The sequence below is a fragment of the Rhynchophorus ferrugineus genome, unplaced genomic scaffold (assembly GCF_030347505.1).
Source record: "Rhynchophorus ferrugineus isolate W39M unplaced genomic scaffold, kcgeb_rfMv2 rfM2, whole genome shotgun sequence".
Taxonomy (NCBI): domain Eukaryota; kingdom Metazoa; phylum Arthropoda; class Insecta; order Coleoptera; family Curculionidae; genus Rhynchophorus; species Rhynchophorus ferrugineus.
Window position 1 is genome coordinate 23,381,547 of NW_027472581.1, and position 19,634 is coordinate 23,401,180.

Sequence of the window (19,634 nt, forward strand, 5' to 3'; positions counted from 1 at the left end):
ATTGCTGCAGATAGCTACCGATGTTAGTTGAACAAGTTAGGTGACATATTACTATAGGAAAGACCAGCAAGAGCGATTAACAGATGCAAAATCGTCTTCTTGCATGATAATGCTCGACCGCACGTTGAAAGAATTGTAAAAGATATAGTGTTGCCAATTTTTCCCAATAAATACATTTTCAAAGTGAACTAATGATCAAAATACATGCAAGCACCAGACAAATCGGTTTTTTGAAATTAAATTTCGGTCAGTATTTCGTAGAAGTAAATCAACACAATCAAATCAGTGTTAGATATTATTAAACTAAACACAAAACTAAATAAGTGGCCTGTTTACTAGCGGGAGCTATACGTTATATTTTCTAGGTTTTCCATATAATTTGATTACTATTGTCTAACATGTTATCCCACTTTACTCGTGCCTGCGCGCCTCTGTCTGTTTACTTTCCTTGTTCCCACACCTTCCGCTTTCTCATCACGTCCCCTACACCATATCAAAATTAATTGAAGTAATGCACGGGGCGACGACCAATCAAAAACATGTCTCGAAATTACTTTCTTGAAAATTTTAGACGCGATTCCTACTGTTGGTATTTCTTTTCCTTTCGAATCGGATCATTTTTTATCTGATAGAATCAGATTAATAAGGTTCATGGAAATAAATTTAGCTTTGCAGTTTCGCAAATGCTTAGTAGACATTTTTTCATGAAATATCAATAAACGCGAAATATTGAAACTAAACAAATTTGTTTAACAATATTTTTTGTTATTAGCTTATCTATATATAGGCTCTTAAATATTGTAACAGGTCAGGATATTTTCGTAGTACGATTTGTTCTTTGCTTCAAAATAAGCCTCAGTTTCGTCGATCATCTCTTCATTCGACGAAAATTTCTTCCCAACGAGAATTCCTTCGAGATCTGAGAACAGGAAATAGTCGCTGGCGGCCAGATCTGGAGAATACGGCGGACGAGAAAGCAATTCAAAGCCCAATTCATTAATTTTTGCCATCGTTTTCACTGACTTGTGACACGGTACATTGTCTTGGTGAAGCATCACTTTATTTTTCTTCAAATGCGGCCGTTTTTCAGGGATTTCGTCCTTCGAATGATTCAATAACGGTATGCAATAGTCGCTGTTGATGGTCCTTCCTCTTTCAAGATAGTCAATGAAAATTATTCCATGCGCATCCCAAAATGCTGATGCCATAACCTTGCCAGCCAACTGTTGCGTTTTCCCACGTTTTGGAACGGATTCGTCGTGTGCAGTCCAGTTGCTTCCCTCAAAATGCTATGATATGCATATTTTTAGGGTTAGAGCTAACTAAAAAATATATGGATTTAATTCTAGCACCATCTATGTGTCAGATCGGTGACTTTTCAATTGACCTGTTATATAGGCTAGGAAGTGTTTAAAGAAAATCTTTTATTTTAGTTTAAAATAATTTATTTACTTTACGAAAAGAAGTGTTACCTTATTGAACTTACCAAATAGACAAGACTGAGTGTTCAATGCTATTTTAATATAAATAACACTTAATAAAGGATAATTGCATAATAAATACACTGGAGCGATTTCTTAGAATACCCAGTGTCGCATCAGACTTGTTTTATAGCACCTCCCATGTGAAGAAACGACAAACATTATATTGTGCACCCTTGCTACATAACATATCAACTACAAATCAACTTCATAGCAACTTCATTCCACTTTATATCTGATCTTATACCCTGAACAGCGATGCTTATTCCGGGAATTCATGAACTAGAACTGTTCAAAGCATTGATGTTTTGTGGTTATTCAATTCATCATTTGTGGTCTTACAGCTTCAGCCGCGATACGATATTATATTTTATTGGTTATTTTGTTCACCAGCATATATAAATACAGGTTGAATATGACAGTAGACAGTTAATTGGAAAAAGCATGTCAAATAGAAGCGAACAGGGCTTTGTACGAGTCTATATATATCTCTGATCTTTGTAAGTCTGAACGAGTCTATATATATATATATATATATATATATATATATATATATATATATATATATATATATATATATATATATATATGAGAGAGGCATATATATATATATATATATACATATATATATATATATATATATATATATATATATATATATATGTGTAAGGAAATGAGAAGGTACTGTGTAAAGAAATGACGAAGTTTTTCCTGACAGTGATACCCACATATTTGAGATATTAGTGCTACTTATCGTAACTGAAGATCCCATATTAATATCTGGCTATCAACACAGAACATGGGATTCTTGCAAGAACATGTATACGGATTTTTAATAACAGATAAAACAGATAAGGCAGGTAAATTCTGTATAGTGTTATTATTGATAAACCTATGACATATCAAGGAATTCTATTGATCATCTTCATCTAACTAAATCTTTTATTTCATTTTTCATATAAAACAGAGTACACTGATTACGAATCGCGAATAACACTAAATAAAAATGAATGCTTCCGAATCTTCAAATGTAGTCCGATGAAAGGAGCCCAACCGAGAGCAAAAAAATACTCATCTCGAAATAATTGCCACGCCCAATAAAAAAATTTAATTACAAACGTTCCCTCTCTGTTTTCGGTTGGGGGAATAAAAATAATTCAGTTTATAAGTTGTCCCTTCCTGGGGACGAAATTGGTAAAGACGTCCCGCTGTTTAAGAACGTTTTAATTTGAATTGAAATTTAAGAAAGTGTGTGTTGCGACATATTTTCAGGTATAATATAACAAAAAATGAAATGAAAATAATCTGTATCAAGAAAAGCACATATGAATTAGCTAATATTATTAATGCTCGTCTTATAAAATGTAGATGTTGTTATTTACATAGAACTACTATCGTACTGTACTAGGTAATAAACCTATCGACTAGCGGGTGATTTACGTAGAGGTCATTCCGGAGGACATCCGGTCCTACCCAGCTTGGCTACTGGAATGACTAGGATGATTTTGTTTGTCTAATTTTGCGTTCTTATCTTATCGACAATCATAATTAGAAACATAAATTTATTACCATGGCCCAGCAGGACTCGAACCCGCGGTTATCGCAACAGCAGGACCCTCCTGTCTTCTTTAATTTAAATTATATCCGTTGATTCAAAGTGAACAAGAACAAGAACTCGATACTATCGATTTTATGAGTATTTCACTCTGAATTATTTGAATAAAATGTGACGAAACCGTGATAAAATTTATATACTATATATCAATATATACGAAAACGCAATTTTTTTATGGTTTAGAAACATTTACGAATTGCATTCAGATTATTTTAAAATGCTGAATGCTGTAAGTTTAGACTGATTGTGAAACATATCTTTACAAATAAAACTTATATATTATTATTGCTGTTCTACAATTCCTGTATTTATATAAATGCATTGTTACAATTGCCAACTGTTGCGATTATTTGGATGAAAATCTAGGTTAACGTTCTTTTGGGCCGAGGAATTGACCTGTCATTCCGAGTTTTATTTTTGATTGCATTCATATAAAAGAAGTAGATTCTTAATTCTACTACTCATCATTAACTTGGTCAACATCTTTTGGTAAATATGTGAATTTTACTATACTAACAATTACAATAATTAACTGATTTATAATAGTGTGATTTATTTTTCTTAATAATTAATTATGAATTGTCTATAAAAATCTTAGATATATGGCGAATATACGAATAGATAATTAACAACAGAATTAACATTGACAGCATATTATTTTTATATACGTCTTTTTCCTTGCATGTTGTAAATATAACATGGTTATACGAAAAGGAATTATTGTCCATTCTTTCATACTTTTTACTAAACTGCAAGTCCAAAAAGGGACTGTATTTAGGTATATTGGAATTTCTATTTAACTAATTGCATGATATCGCAGTTACATAGTTTAGGAAGCCCAAATTGTAAAATGTCCAAGAAGTATTGATAAGATAAATTTTGGAATAACAGGTCAATTCCTGTGCCCAAAAGAACCTTAACCTAGATTTTCCTCGAAATTATCTCAACAGTTCGCAATTGTAACAATACCTTTATGTAAATACAAATTTTATTTGTAAAGGTATGTTTCACAATCAGTCTAAACTTACAGCATTCAGCATTTTAAAATGTTCTGAATGCAATTCGTAAATATTTCTAAACCATATAGCATTAGCTAATTCATATCTGCTTTTCTTGATACAGATTATTTTTATTTCATTTTTTGTTATATTATACCCGAAAACATGCCGCGACACACTTTCTTAAATTTCAATTCAAATTAAAACGTTCTTAAACAGCGGGACGTCTTTACTAATTTCGTCCCAAGGAAGGGACAACTTATAAACTGTATTATTTTTATTCCCCCAACCGAAAGCAGACCGGGAATGTTTGTAATTAAATTTTTTTATTGGACGTGGCAATTATTTCGAGATGAGTATTTTTTTTGCTCTCGGTTGGGCTCCTTTCATCGGACTACATTTAACGATTCGGAAGCAATCATTTTTATTTAGTGTTATTCGAGATTCGTAATCAGTGTACTCCGTTTTATATGATGTTGATTGTATGATTGTTTTATATGAAGATGATGAATAGAATTCCTTGATATATCATAGGTTTATCATTAATAACACTATACAGAACTTACCTGTCTTATCTGTTATTAAAAATCCGTATACATATTCTTGCAAGAATCCCATGTTCTGTGTTGATAGCCAGATATTAATATGGGATCTTCAGTTACGATAAGTAGCACTAATATGTCAAATATGTGGGTGTCACTGTCAGGAAAAACTTTGTCATTTCCTTACACAGTACCTTCTCTCATGCCATGACATAGTACGCGAATAACTGATATGAGTAAAATCATTGAAGGATAGTCTACAGAATGAAACTCTATATATGACTAAGAATGAATGACTATAAATGAACTAGTTTTCTCACATATCGTGAAGAATCCTTCAGAATAATGATCTATTAACAAACTCAAGGGGTACATACGAAATTAGTGTACTAATCTGGCTAAAAGAAGTGGTATCAACAGTTAAAAGTATGTTATGTATGTTAATAATGATCCAAATTAAAATGAATAATGGTTATAATTATTAAGGAAAACATTATTCTATCAGATTTGATTTTTGTTAAATTGTTATCAGCTAGGTCTCAGCCATTTCGACATTTCTCTATGTAAAAAGACATCATTGAGCCATTGAGTATATACAGGCGCTATGCATTTAACGTTCAAAATTACAATTTTCGACGTTTATTACATTTACTGACTGATTTGAAGCTACCGCCGAAGCCGCACGACGCAGCATCCGAAATGTCGGTTTTGGTTTCAATTATTTAAATTGACAATTTTAATGGTTATTAAAGAGGAGCATTGGAGCACCAATAAGTTCTAAGACAATGCATTTGAAGCATTACAATAAAACTCAGCTCTAAATTTCAAAGAACTCTCAGATAATCTAACTTTGGTTCCCACAAGAATTCACTGAAATTAACATTTCGGACTACCATTCGGGTTTCAACAACACGATTTCATTGCTTGTTAGGCAAAATAGAACAGTACTTTGTGATGTATTGTGACTGACAATGAAAAAGTAGCAATGAAAAAATCCCAATAAAATCCGAAAACTATGTGTTAACCCAAAGACTAGCTGTGTATATGGTGTACATATCAGCAAGCTGTAGTATATTACAATTTGCTTAAAAGAATGGAATTATTACTGCAGATGTTTACCAGCATAAAATGAACTGCTCTCTTGCATGACAACTTGCCAGACATAACCTTTTCTGATTACCACTTGTTCAGATTGATTTAGTATGATTTATCTACCACACCGCTTCGAAATATTGAAGCAGTTCGAAAACGGGTCAACGAATAGATTACTGCAAAACCTAAAAAGGAACGTCCTTACCAACTTCACTGATAAGAAAATAGTAATTAACTATATATAATAAAAATTAGAATATGAGTATTGAAATTTTTTATCAGCTGAAACAAATGACAGAATTAAATAATATCATTAGTCTGATAAACCTTAACAAACAACAATTAGACGAAAATGTATTTACTACAATATTTTAATAATTTTTAAGATATTATAACATAAGCTTTGTAGCTAGTAAATAAAATACTTTATCCCACGAGCTCACAAATTTTAAACTCCAAACTTTATTCTCTGATCAATCAGTGCTTCAAAACAACTTCCTTCGGAGCAATTTGGAACTCAATTAAATCAAGTCTAAAAAAGTATAAATAAGATTTCTTATGGCAACTATTAATTTTCATTTAATAGTTTACTAATTTCCGAATATGGTTAATTGCTGAATTTTCTTAAATTATTAAAGAATAATCAGTACACGAAAAAAATAACTGTCTAAAAATTATCGCAATCTATACTACCACTTTTTAATCATAGAAAGCTATTAAAACTTTGTTTTGGTTTCACAATATGTAGGAACTAAATATTTTGATGGATAATGAAATGGGATTAGATGAACACTCAAAATTGATGAATCACCCTAAACGACAAAGGAGCCTGAAATTATCAGTGGAAGCTGTGTCATCATGTATCCTGTTTTGCTAATGTATCAAGCGATCCATTAAAATAAGAGAAACCGTTAGTTTTACAAGGATCCGGAATCGTTAATCGCGTAGTTCCTGCGTATAAATCCAAGCTCGTTAATGGTTACAAGGCCATTTGGGTTGTTTTTTCTTATAAATGGACATAAGTATTACATTTTGAAAGTTTCCTAATACTATTTATTATGAGGTTATTATTTATTCTTATATGCTTTATATAATGGTTGTTTTATTACACCACATCATATTAAATGACTGAAGATTTTATGATATTTCTTCACTAGAAATAGTAAAATCGTTGACCAAAAAGAAATACCAAGTCTACAAAGCAAGTTACTGGCTTATCCTTTCTTTTTTCTAATATTTAACATAAAGGTACGATACAAGCAACATTATTGATATATCTCACAAGAGTCAGGAATGTAAGACATATGGAAATGATGAGAAGTAAAGAAATAAGAAAATACCTCGATATGGAATCAGTAAAACGAGATACTCAGTCGGCAGGGACCCTTGCAGTGTATCGATGAGACAATATAGGTAAGAAAAATATGGGAAACAGACCCGGAGAGGACAAGATTCAGAAGACGACCAAGCGAACCCGGAATGTATGTATCCAATAAATTCTTCAGAAGAGAGGAAAAACACTCACCGAAGCAAGAAAACTGAGCAAAGATGACCATGGAACGAACCAATTTTGAACATAATTTAATTATGGAATAAATGGAAGAATTTAATTCGCATTTGAACAATACTGTAAAGAAATCATTAGTTGCTCTTTAGAATTCACAAAGTAAATTTTATTCCAGACATTCATCGGAAGGCGAACATATCAAATTCAGCTTGATCCGGAATATTTTAATATATCGAAGGCGGAAAAAAAGTAAAGGGAAATGGGGAACGCCACTGAATAATACGATACAACTAACAAGTACGACAACGTTGACTCTCTTACAAAAAGTTGAAGTTCTATCAAAATCGACCCGGCAAAAACTGCGCTGAACATGCGTCCTGAAATAGTTTTTTTCTCTTTGATTTAGGTTTCAGCCGGGTTAAAAATGTATGTTTCAGATCACGTACTCTAGTGGTGGACTCGTAAAAATATACGGAATTGATAGTATAAACAATTTTCAGTCGGAAGAGAAAATAATCGAAATTGATAATAGTCAACTTGCGTATTACTTTTTTCAGGATTATTTCTATTTGCTTTTTTATTGGTCGAATAATTCGGATAGTGATGTAGCATTGATTTTCTTATTGTGTATTTGAAATATTAAATCGCACACATTTATTTTGAATTGATTTCACTTTGATTTTTTTTCTTTTTAAATTTTTCCGTATATTTCAAAATCTCCTTTTTATCAACGAGGGTGTGTCTGGACTGGACTTACAGTTTAACATGGGCTCCGAACGACGGTCCTCGGCATTAAGCCTACATCTGGTCTTACCCGGCCTAGTTACTGGCGTGACTGGGGTCATTTTCGTTATCGAACTTTGCATTTTGCCCGATGACAATCTACAATGTTAAACAATTACAAACGCGCAGGCCCCAGTAGGCTTCGAACCCGCGACTATCGCAACAGTAGGAGGACCGTCTTGTCGCCTTTACCACTGCGCCAACTAAGTCGCCATTTAAAAATATTACTACGTATTTTCGTGTATTTTTTTCAGCAATACCTAGTGACGAAAATGCGAATTATCACTGTAAATATTGGTTTTTGACGTGATTAAAATATATCTGCAGCTGAATCCCATTAAATACTTTTGGAAACTTATGATGATGCTATGGCATCATGTCAGTGACAAAGAACAATCTGGGGAACCAAAATAGTGTGAAATGTTGATCTACTACGACAATCCCAATCCCAAAAAGTTATTGATTGATCCAGGAGGTATTACAATCTGCAACAAGTATTCGATTTAACCAATAAAAACATTTTTTACATCCATTCTCCAAACTCTTTTCAAGAATATTGTTTTTTTGTTAATTATTTGTTTTTGCCTGGCTAGTCACCTAATCATTTTGATTCAAATTTTTCGCCCGTTCTACATATCCCCTATGATATTCTTTTTATTGCACTACTAGCTGACCCGACAGACTTCGTCCTGTCAAAAAGATTTGTAATGTGGCAGTTTTTGTGCCTACGTATTTTAAAAAATTCTCCTGAACAGAACCATCACCCTGGTGATAGGGCGTTGTGAATAAAAAATAATTAAATAAAACATATATAAGGATTGAAAAGTAAGTAATCGCTTTATTGTTAATCATGTGAATCATAATTATTATTATTATTATTATCATTATATTGCTTTGTGGTATACGATGTTTTTTGTTTGATTACCTGGCGCATAGATAAACAAATCTGATGGTTTTCCAACACGGGAACAGGCAACATACAATTGACCATGTGAGAAACATGGGTTTTCTAGATTAATACCACAAACACTTAATGATTGCCCCTGGGACTTGTTTATAGTCATAGCAAAAGCAAGCCGTCAACATGTCTATAGGAAATTTGCCATTACCAATGTCAATGAGTTGTTTAGAGAATATGTTTCCAGATTGGTCATTTTGCAACTCGACACGCATATTCTTGCTTAAATGAAGTACTTTAACATGTTTCCACAAATTGGAGGACTTTAGACATGCATTGAGTTCATCAGCTGGCGTTGATCGTGGAATCACTGGCAATGTTTGACGAAAATCTCCTGCTAATAAAATCATTGCACCACCAAATCGGTTATTATTGCTACGTAGATCTTTTAAGGTTCTGTCTAAAGCCTCCAAAGATTTTTTATGTGCCATCGTGCATTCATCCCAAACAATCAATTTACATTGCTGCAAAACCTTTGCCATTGCAGAGTTCTTCGAAACGTTGCAGGTTGGAGTTTCATTGCTTTGCATATTTAATGGCAATTTTAGTGCTGAATGGGCTGTTCGACCACCTTCAAGCAAAGTTGCTGCGATTCCCGACGAAGCGAGTGCAAGTGCAATTTTATTTTGTGAGCGAATTGTTGCTAATATTAATGAAATAAAAAAAGTTTTTCCTGTACCACCAGGTGCATCTAAGAAATAAATCCCTCCAGTTTCATCATTTGTTACTTTCATAAGAGTTTCAAATACATACTTCTGTTGTTCATTTAACAGTGGAAGATTTGTTTGAATTTATTCTTTCAAAGCGTTGAGATCATACAGTCTTTCTCGATGCAACTCTTGGTTAAAAGCGTCATGCATTGGACGATTGGGCGCGGTCAGGCCTAATTGAATTAATAGTTTGTTTGACATTATCAAGCACATGTCCTCAATTGAAATCAATGCTTCATTGTAAATTTCTTCACTGATTTGTATATTTGGATTTCCCATTCTATTCCGTATTTGATACAAAATATCATCACACATATAATATTTGTACTTCATCCACAAATCAATTGGGTTTGATGGGAAGCATGTAGATATGATTATAGAAAACAATGTTCGTATTTGATGAGTGTGTGATGATATTACAGCATCATTGAGAGTTTGATCCCAATGAGCGTCATTTTCAAGCAATTGCAAACGTTGACAGGCTTCTCTGTAGGATCCACACAATTCACCATCAACAGTTCGTAACTGTTGGAATGATGTTGGGCCACGTACATTGACTAATAGCAGTCGTAAATAAAAACATTCATCATTGCTTGGATGTACTGAATAAATCCGGCCAATCGCATCGGTGGAATATACATCTGTATATCCTGGAACTGGTTTTCCTTGTTTCCGTCGTATAAATCTCCTTGAGGATTGATTCCAGGTATAATATTTTGGCATTTCAGAATATAGCAATGTTTGTGCGAAATCATCGTTTTGGCATGTCTCAAAAAAACTGGTTAATGTAGTAGATGGTGGCTGAGCAGCTCTTTGTACTGCGTTCTGTGCTGTAAAATACACTCTTTGTCCATTTTCTAAATGCACAGCTAAGTGAACAACAGAAGGGTGTCTCTCATGAATAGGAAAAGAAAATATTCGCCAAACTGCTTCATTACTACTGACATAGCGGCCCATTTGGTATTGGGTAACTTCATCATTAGAATTCTCTGCACCAATTCCAATCACAGCCATATCACTCCCTTTGGTTACATATTTGCAAATGTATTTAATCGATTTCACTGAATGGCAAGATTCAACGTTGATGTGTGCTTTGAATGTCTTTGATAAAATGGGTGAATATGGAACAATCCAACGATTATCTATTTCAATATCTTGTTAATTTAATTTGACAATTGTTGATTTTCCATTGTCTGCTGTCGATCTGCGACGATACAATGGATAACCGTCATTACCAGTAATTGTTTCCGATATTAATGTCCGTGGATATCGTTTTGAACATTTACCATCCATCATACACGGTGAATTTTGATTAAGAGTTCCACAGGGACCATGTATCATGTTTTTGATAACTACCTCATGCAATCCAGGATCTACTTGTACATTAGGGATTTCAGCTGATATCACTGCATCAACTTCATTTGGCCTTATCTTTTCAACCAACCAAACCAAAATGTGTGCATGTGGCAATCCTCGTTTCTGCCACTCCACAGAATACATCCAGCAGCGTGTCTCACCAAACACATTATGTTTTACGATGAAATTCATTAAAGATTTCAACTTTTGTCTAAAGACTCTGGCTGTAATATCATGACGATCAATGGATGATTTCCCAGGTAATAACTCCTGCTTAATTTCTATCCATTGCGGATTGCATGTAAATGTGATGAACAAATCTGCTGTACCATAATGACGAACATACGACATGGCATCTTGAGCATATTCGTGCATATGCCGAGGGCTTCCGATGTATGTTGCTGGAAGAATAGTCATCCGACCGACATTCTGTGCATTTCCATCAGTATTAATCGCATCTCGAAGGTGAATATACTCTTCAGATCGGAGTTTGGTTTGATTCAACCTGATGAATGTTAATCTCTCCGTTTCAATTTTAACATACATGTCATCAACATATTTGTGATATAATCGCCGACATTTCAATATGTGATTATCTGCATTTTCCCGAATCATTAGGCGGTATGAATAATAGTTCATTGAACTGACTTTTTTGTTGGTTTCAGAACCTGTAAACAGATTTTGTTTTAATAACATTCAAATATAAAATTAAAATACATAATATAGTGACTGAGATATTATCGCCATAGCTAAACTAATATTTTAGTTACCTGTAATGGGATTTATCATTTTTATTGATAAATCGTAGCCATCTTCACCTTGCCAAAATATAATGGGATATTGCAGTGCATCATATGAGCGGTGTGTTTCCTTTATAGGTTGTAATTGAAAATTCCGACGATGTAAAACAATATCACGGGATTCCAAGTTTTCTCCAACTACAACGATAGCAACTTCATCAATAGTTGGTGCATTAAAACGTCTTGTATGTTGACCTGCAGGTGTTTTATCAGCTCTGATTACAATTTTGTGATTATCGGATGGCATCAGATCCAGGGCAGTTTTAAACAATATAATCAATTGATTGTGTTGATGAAATAAAGTTTGTAATTGTTCTACAATAGACCTTTTTACTAAATTGTTATGTGCACAACGCAGATCAATTTCTTGTGGTGAATTGCCCATAAAATAAATTTGCAGGAATTTGTTGTCGCTATCTGAAACTGGTAACAGTGAACCTGTTCTGTGATATATTTGCCCTTGTATCTGTAAATAAAAAAAATATTATGGTGTGGTATAAATTAATGGATTGTCAATGATCAAACTTAAATAATATTTGATCTTAAAAAGTATATATTTAGTTTTAACTAATATCTATCAAATATAAAATATAATAAAAGTGTCACTGAAACTGAATCACCATATAATATGATGACTAAGTGATATATTTCGTAATGATTAAGAAATTGAAGATTAGTAACACATCTTAACTTTGGTGACAGAAAATTTTGTTCGCTAAAATAATTATGAGTAACTGCTATAATACATACCTTGAAAGTTGGCATAAAATTTTCCCGAACTGCATTTGTTGCCCCAAATGAAGTCATTTGAAAGCAATTGTTATATTGTTGAATATGTGTCAAAAAGTGTATAGAATCTGTTCCTATTCCTGAAACCAATGAGTACAATGGTTCTGGTGGTGGATCCAATTGTATCAATTTCACTTTACCATTTGCGCAACACAATCCATTGGCTTCGTTTTTGTATTTTAATGCCTTACAGTGTGAGCAAACCAAGTTCATAGAACCAATAACAACCCATTGGTAGTTACTGTAGTCAATTGACACATCGTAACTGAAAGCAGCTGGATTCAAACTTGCGCGATTATTAGTTGAATGTCGCGCTCGCGCTTCACGCGTTTGTGATATCCGAATTCTTTCACGTTCATTTCCGTCGTCACGTTCTTGTGCAGTACGATTAGATCGGTAATTAGCTTGGTTTATAGCATTTCTGGTTCTTCTACCTAAATTGCTTCGTCTTATAGGAGGCATATCAAATATAAATTATTTTTTCACTAATCACGAACTAAACAAACACTAACTAACTAAACACTCTGCACAAAACACGATATACGAATTTGTTTCGTGTATCACTTGACAATTCATCTGTCATCTGTCAAAAGTCATCTGTAACAGACAACTTTTTTTTTTAAATTTGATATGACTTGAACTCAAATCCTTTTAAGCCGTACGAATTGTTTTATTTATTTAAAATTTGAATTAAATTTTAAACAAATAAAAAATTTTAAATAAATAAAACAATTCGTACGGATTAAAAGGATTTGAGTTCAAGTCATATCAAATTTAAAAAAAAAAAGTTGTCTGTTACAGATGACTTTTGACAGATGACAGATGAATTGTCAACTGATACACGAAACAAATTCAAACAAAACGGGCTATTTTTAGGGTTTTTCCAGCAATAATTCTAATTTTTCTCGCCGTAAAAACCATCCCTGAACTTCAACGAACATTTTAAAAAAAGATTTGGCCAAATTGGTCCAGGCGTTGTTGAGTTATGCGCTTAGGAACATATTTTGCGATTCATTTTTATATATAAGACTAGCTGACCCGACAGACTTCGTCCTGTCAAAAAGATTTGTAATGTGGCAGTTTTTGTGCCTACGTATTTTAAAAAATTCTCCTGAACAGAACCATCACCCTGGTGATAGGGCGTTGTGAATAAAAAATAATTAAATAAAACATATATAAGGATTGAAAAGTAAGTAATCGCTTTATTGTTAATCATGTGAATCATAATTATTATTATTATTATCATTGTAGTGCTTTGTGGTGTACGATGTTCTTTGTTTGATTACCTGGCGCATAGATAAACAAATCTGATGGTTTTCCAACACGGGAACAGGCAACATATAATTGACCATGTGAGAAACATGGGTTTTCTAGATTAATACCACAAACACTTAATGTTTGCCCCTGGGACTTGTTTATAGTCATAGCAAAAGCAAGCCGCACTGGAAACTGTAGTCGTTTAAACTCAAATGGCACATCAGTCGGAATCATTGGGATGCGCGGTATGAGAACATCTTCTCCTTTATACTTTCCTTTGAGTATAGTTGCTTCTATCACATTGTTTAGTAATTTTTTTATCGCTAACCGTGTACCGTTGCAAAGACGCGGTTGGTTGATATTTCGCAACATTATAACCACCGATCCAACCTTTAATTGAAGATTGTGAGGTGGCAATCCTGGCAAATCCAGCGAGTTTAAAAATTCCGGTGGATAGTTGACTACATCATCTTGATTAGTAGCCGAATCAACTGATTTATATATCCTCAATTCGCCTGTAATTTGTTCTTGAATTTTGAAATTTAATTCATTTACATCTATGTTTTTTGCAGCCAGTATAGCTCGTTCGCTCAACCAATCATGGTTTCTGTAATTTTGAGAAACATCTGGAAACACCTTCTGAATAAGTTCATCTTTTGATCGAGTTAACTGACAAAAACTTTGAGGAAAGTTAATGCAGCCAGTCAACATGTCTATAGGAAATTTGCCATTACCAATGTCAATGAGTTGTTTAGAGAATATGTTTCCAGATTGGTCATTTTGCAACTCGACACGCATATTCTTGCTTAAATGAAGTACTTTGACATGTTTCCACAAATTGGAGGACTTTAGACATGCATTGAGTTCATCAGCTGGCGTTGATCGTGGAATCACTGGCAATGTTTGACGAAAATCTCCTGCTAATAAAAGCATTGCACCACCAAATCGGTTATTATTGCTACGTAGATCTTTTAAGGTTCTGTCTAAAGCCTCCAAAGATTTTTTATGTGCCATCGTGCATTCATCCCAAACAATCAATTTACATTGCTGCAAAACCTTTGCCATTGCAGAGTTCTTCGAAACGTTGCAGGTTGGAGTTTCATTGCTTTGCATATTTAATGGCAATTTTAGTGCTGAATGGGCTGTTCGACCACCTTCAAGCAAAGTTGCTGCGATTCCCGACGAAGCGAGTGCAAGTGCAATTTTATTTTGTGAGCGAATTGTTGCTAATATTAATGAAATCAAAAAAGTTTTTCCTGTACCACCAGGTGCATCTAAGAAGTAAATCCCTCCAGTTTCATCATTTGTTACTTTCATAAGAGTTTCAAATACATACTTCTGTTGTTCATTTAACAGTGGAAGATTTGTTTGAATTAATTCTTTCAAAGCGTTGAGATCATACAGTCTTTCTCGATGCAACTCTTGGTTAAAAGCGTCATGCATTGGACGATTGGGCGCGGTCAGGCCTAATTGAATTAATAGTTTGTTTGACATTATCAAGCACATGTCCTCAATTGAAATCAATGCTTCATTGTAAATTTCTTCACTGATTTGTATATTTGGATTTCCCATTCTATTCCGTATTTGATACAAAATATCATCACACATATAATCTTTGTACTTCATCCACAAATCAATTGGGTTTGATGGGAAGCATGTAGATATGATTATAGAAAACAATGTTCGTATTTGATGAGCGTGTGATGATATTACAGCATCATTGAGAGTTTGATCCCAATGAGCGTCATTTTCAAGCAATTGCAAACGTTGACAGGCTTCTCTGTAGGATCCACACAATTCACCATCAACAGTTCGTAACTGTTGGAATGATGTTGGGCCACGTACATTGACTAATAGCAGTCGTAAATAAAAACATTCATCATTGCTTGGATGTACTGAATAAATCCGGCCAATCGCATCGGTGGAATATACATCTGTATATCCTGGAACTGGTTTTCCTTGTTTCCGTCGTATAAATCTCCTTGAGGATTGATTCCAGGTATAATATTTTGGCATTTCAGAATATAGCAATGTTTGTGCGAAATCATCGTTTTGGCATGTCTCAAAAAAACTGGTTAATGTAGTAGATGGTGGCTGAGCAGCTCTTTGTACTGCGTTCTGTGCTGTAAAATACACTCTTTGTCCATTTTCTAAATGTACAGCTAAGTGAACAACAGAAGGGTGTCTCTCATGAATAGGAAAAGAAAATATTCGCCAAACTGCTTCATTACTGCTAACATAGCGGCCCATTTGGTATTGGGTAACTTCATCATTAGAATTCTCTGCACCAATTCCAATCACAGCCATATCACTCCCTTTGGTTACATATTTGCAAATGTATTTAATCGATTTCACTGAATGGCAAGATTCAACGTTGATGTGTGCTTTGAATGTCTTTGATAAAATGGGTGAATATGGAACAATCCAACGATTATCTATTTCAATATCTTGTTAATTTAATTTGACAATTGTTGATTTTCCATTGTCTGCTGTCGATCTGCGACGATACAATGGATAACCGTCATTACCAGTAATTGTTTCCGATATTAATGTCCGTGGATATCGTTTTGAACATTTACCATCCATCATACACGGTGAATTTTGATTAAGAGTTCCACAGGGACCATGTATCATGTTTTTGATAACTACCTCATGCAATCCAGGATCTACTTGTACATTAGGGATTTCAGCTGATATCACTGCATCAACTTCATTTGGCCTTATCTTTTCAACCAACCAAACCAAAATGTGTGCATGTGGCAATCCTCGTTTCTGCCACTCCACAGAATACATCCAGCAGCGTGTCTCACCAAACACATTATGTTTTACGATGAAATTCATTAAAGATTTCAACTTTTGTCTAAAGACTCTGGCTGTAATATCATGACGATCAATGGATGATTTCCCAGGTAATAACTCCTGCTTAATTTCTATCCATTGCGGATTGCATGTAAATGTGATGAACAAATCTGCTGTACCATAATGACGAACATACGACATGGCATCTTGAGCATATTCGTGCATATGCCGAGGGCTTCCGATGTATGTTGCTGGAAGAATAGTCATCCGACCGACATTCTGTGCATTTCCATCAGTATTAATCGCATCTCGAAGGTGAATATACTCTTCAGATCGGAGTTTGGTTTGATTCAACCTGATGAATGTTAATCTCTCCGTTTCAATTTTAACATACATGTCAACAACATATTTGTGATATAATCGGCGACATTTCAATATGTGATTATCTTCATTTTCCCGAATCATTAGGCAGTATGAATAATAGTTCATTGAACTGACTTTTTTGTTGGTTTCAGAACCTGTAAACAGATTTTGTTTTAATAACATTCAAATATAAAATTAAAATACATAATATAGTGACTGAGATATTATCGCCATAGCTAAACTAATATTTTAGTTACCTGTAATGGAATTTATCATTTTTATTGAGAAATCGTAGCCATCTTCACCTTGCCAAAATATAATGGGATATTGCAGTGCATCATATGAGCGGTGTGTTTCCTTTATACGTTGTAATTGATCATTCCGACGATGTAAAACAATATCACGGGATTCCAAGTTTTCTCCAACTACAACGATAGCAACTTCATCAATAGTTGGTGCATTAAAACGTCTTGTATGTTGACCTGCAGGTGTTTTATCAGCTCTGATTACAATTTTGTGATTATCGGATGGCATCAGATCCAGGGCAGTTTTAAACAATATAATCAATTGATTGTGTTGATGAAATAAAGTTTGTAATTGTTCTACAATAGACCTTTTTACTAAATTGTTATGTGCACAACGCAGATCAATTTCTTGTGGTGAATTGCCCATAAAATAAATTTGCAGGAATTTGTTGTCGCTATCTGAAACTGGTAACAGTGAACCTGTTCTGTGATATATTTGCCCTTGTATCTGTAAATAAAAAAAATATTATGGTGTGGTATAAATTAATGGATTGTCAATGATCAAACTTAAATAATATTTGATCTTAAAAAGTATATATTTAGTTTTAACTAATATCTATCAAATATAAAATATAATAAAAGTGTCACTGAAACTGAATCACCATATAATATGATGACTAAGTGATATATTTCGTAATGATTAAGAAATTGAAGATTAGTAACACATCTTAACTTTGGTGACAGAAAATTTTGTTCGCTAAAATAATTATGAGTAACTGCTATAATACATACCTTGAAAGTTGGCATAAAATTTTCCCGAACTGCATTTGTTGCCCCAAATGAAGTCATTTGAAAGCAATTGTTATATTGTTGGATATGTGTCAAAAAGTGTATAGAATCTGTTCCTATTCCTGAAACCAATGAGTACAATGGTTCTGGTGGTGGATCCAATGGTATCAATTTCACTTTACCATTTGCGCAACACAATCCATTGGCTTCGTTTTTGTATTTTAATGCCTTACAGTGTGAGCAAACCAAGTTCATAGAACCAATAACAACACATTGGTAGTTACTGTAGTCAATTGACACATCGTAACTGAAAGCAGCTCGATTCAAACTTGCGCGATTATTAGTTGAACGTCGCGCTCGCGGTTCACGCGTTTGTGATATCCGAATTCTTTCACGTTCATTTCCGTCGTCACGTTCTTTTGCTATACGATTATATCGGTAATTAGCTTGGTTTATAGCATTTCTGGTTCTTCTACCTAAATTGCTTCGTCTTATAGGAGGCATATCAAATATAAATAATTTTTTCACTAATCACGAACTAAACAAACACTAACTAACTAAACACTCTGCACAAAACACGATATACGAATTTGTTTCGTGTATCAGTTGACAATTCATCTGTCATCTGTCAAAAGTCATCTGTAACAGACAACTTTTTTTTTTAATTTGATATGACTTGAACTCAAATCCTTTTAAGCCGTACGAATTGTTTTATTTATTTAAAATTTGAATTAAATTTTAAATAAATAAAAAATTTTAAATAAATAAAACAATTCGTACGGCTTAAAAGGATTTGAGTTCAAGTCATATCAAATTTAAAAAAAAAGTTGTCTGTTACAGATGACTTTTGACAGATGACAGATGAATTGTCAACTGATACACGAAACAAATTCAAACAAAAAGGGCTTTTTTTAGGGTTTTTCCAGCAATAATTCTAATTTTTCTCGCCGTAGAAACCATCCCTGAACTTCAACGAACATTTTAAAATAAGATTTGGCCAAATTGGTCCAGGCGTTGTTGAGTTATGCGCTTAGGAACATATTTTGCGATTCATTTTTATATATAAGATATAGCTAAATGACCCCAAATACGGCAGTGAATCTTCCAGACGTAGTTCCAACTTCAAACGTTACTTGCGTATATTAAAAAATTCGTATACAATTGTAAACTTCAAAACTTGCCATGTGTAATTTTTTAGAAATATATGGTGTATCTTTTAAAATTTACCGAGGCATTTCTCAATTTTGAATAACCAAAGAACAATTCACATTTAAGCTGTCTACTTGTCTTCAATAATCTTCTTATCGTCCATTGCAGAGAAAAAAGCCTCAACATTTTAAATTATTTCACTCAACCCGCTGAAACATTTTAGGTTATATTTTTGTTTCTTTTTTGTCAAATAAAGGTTTATTTGGACCAGATTCACTGCTTAAATTCAGCTCCGAATCACGATTCCTGGGCGTTAAGCATAGCAAGAGAGAAGTGAAAAAATTAATGTCCATCCCAGAAGACGTCCTATCTTCTCGAATTTTACATACTCGGCTATGGAC

At 33.7% G+C, this 19,634-nt stretch overlaps 2 protein-coding genes across 3 annotated transcripts in view; one reads left to right on the plus strand and one right to left on the minus strand.

Annotated features, from left to right (window-relative positions):
* Ace (Acetylcholine esterase) overlaps positions 1-19,634 on the plus strand; it is a 331,041-nt gene that overhangs the window by 200,829 nt on the left and 110,578 nt on the right. The gene's annotated exons all lie outside the window — the stretch shown is intronic.
* Positions 9,869-12,242, minus strand: LOC143190220 (uncharacterized). 2 transcript variants are annotated; one of them, XM_076394394.1, is made up of 3 exons: positions 12,038-12,242; positions 11,813-11,980; positions 9,869-11,710 (listed from the first exon to the last, which is right to left on the minus strand). In XM_076394394.1, the coding sequence occupies exons 1-3, from the start codon at positions 12,225-12,227 to the stop codon at positions 10,845-10,847; spliced, it is 1,224 nt and encodes a 407-aa protein (XP_076250509.1). In that variant the 5' UTR covers positions 12,228-12,242; the 3' UTR covers positions 9,869-10,844. The 2 variants fall into 2 exon arrangements, with proteins under 2 accessions (XP_076250509.1, XP_076250508.1); XM_076394393.1 differs by having other exon boundaries at positions 11,813-12,242.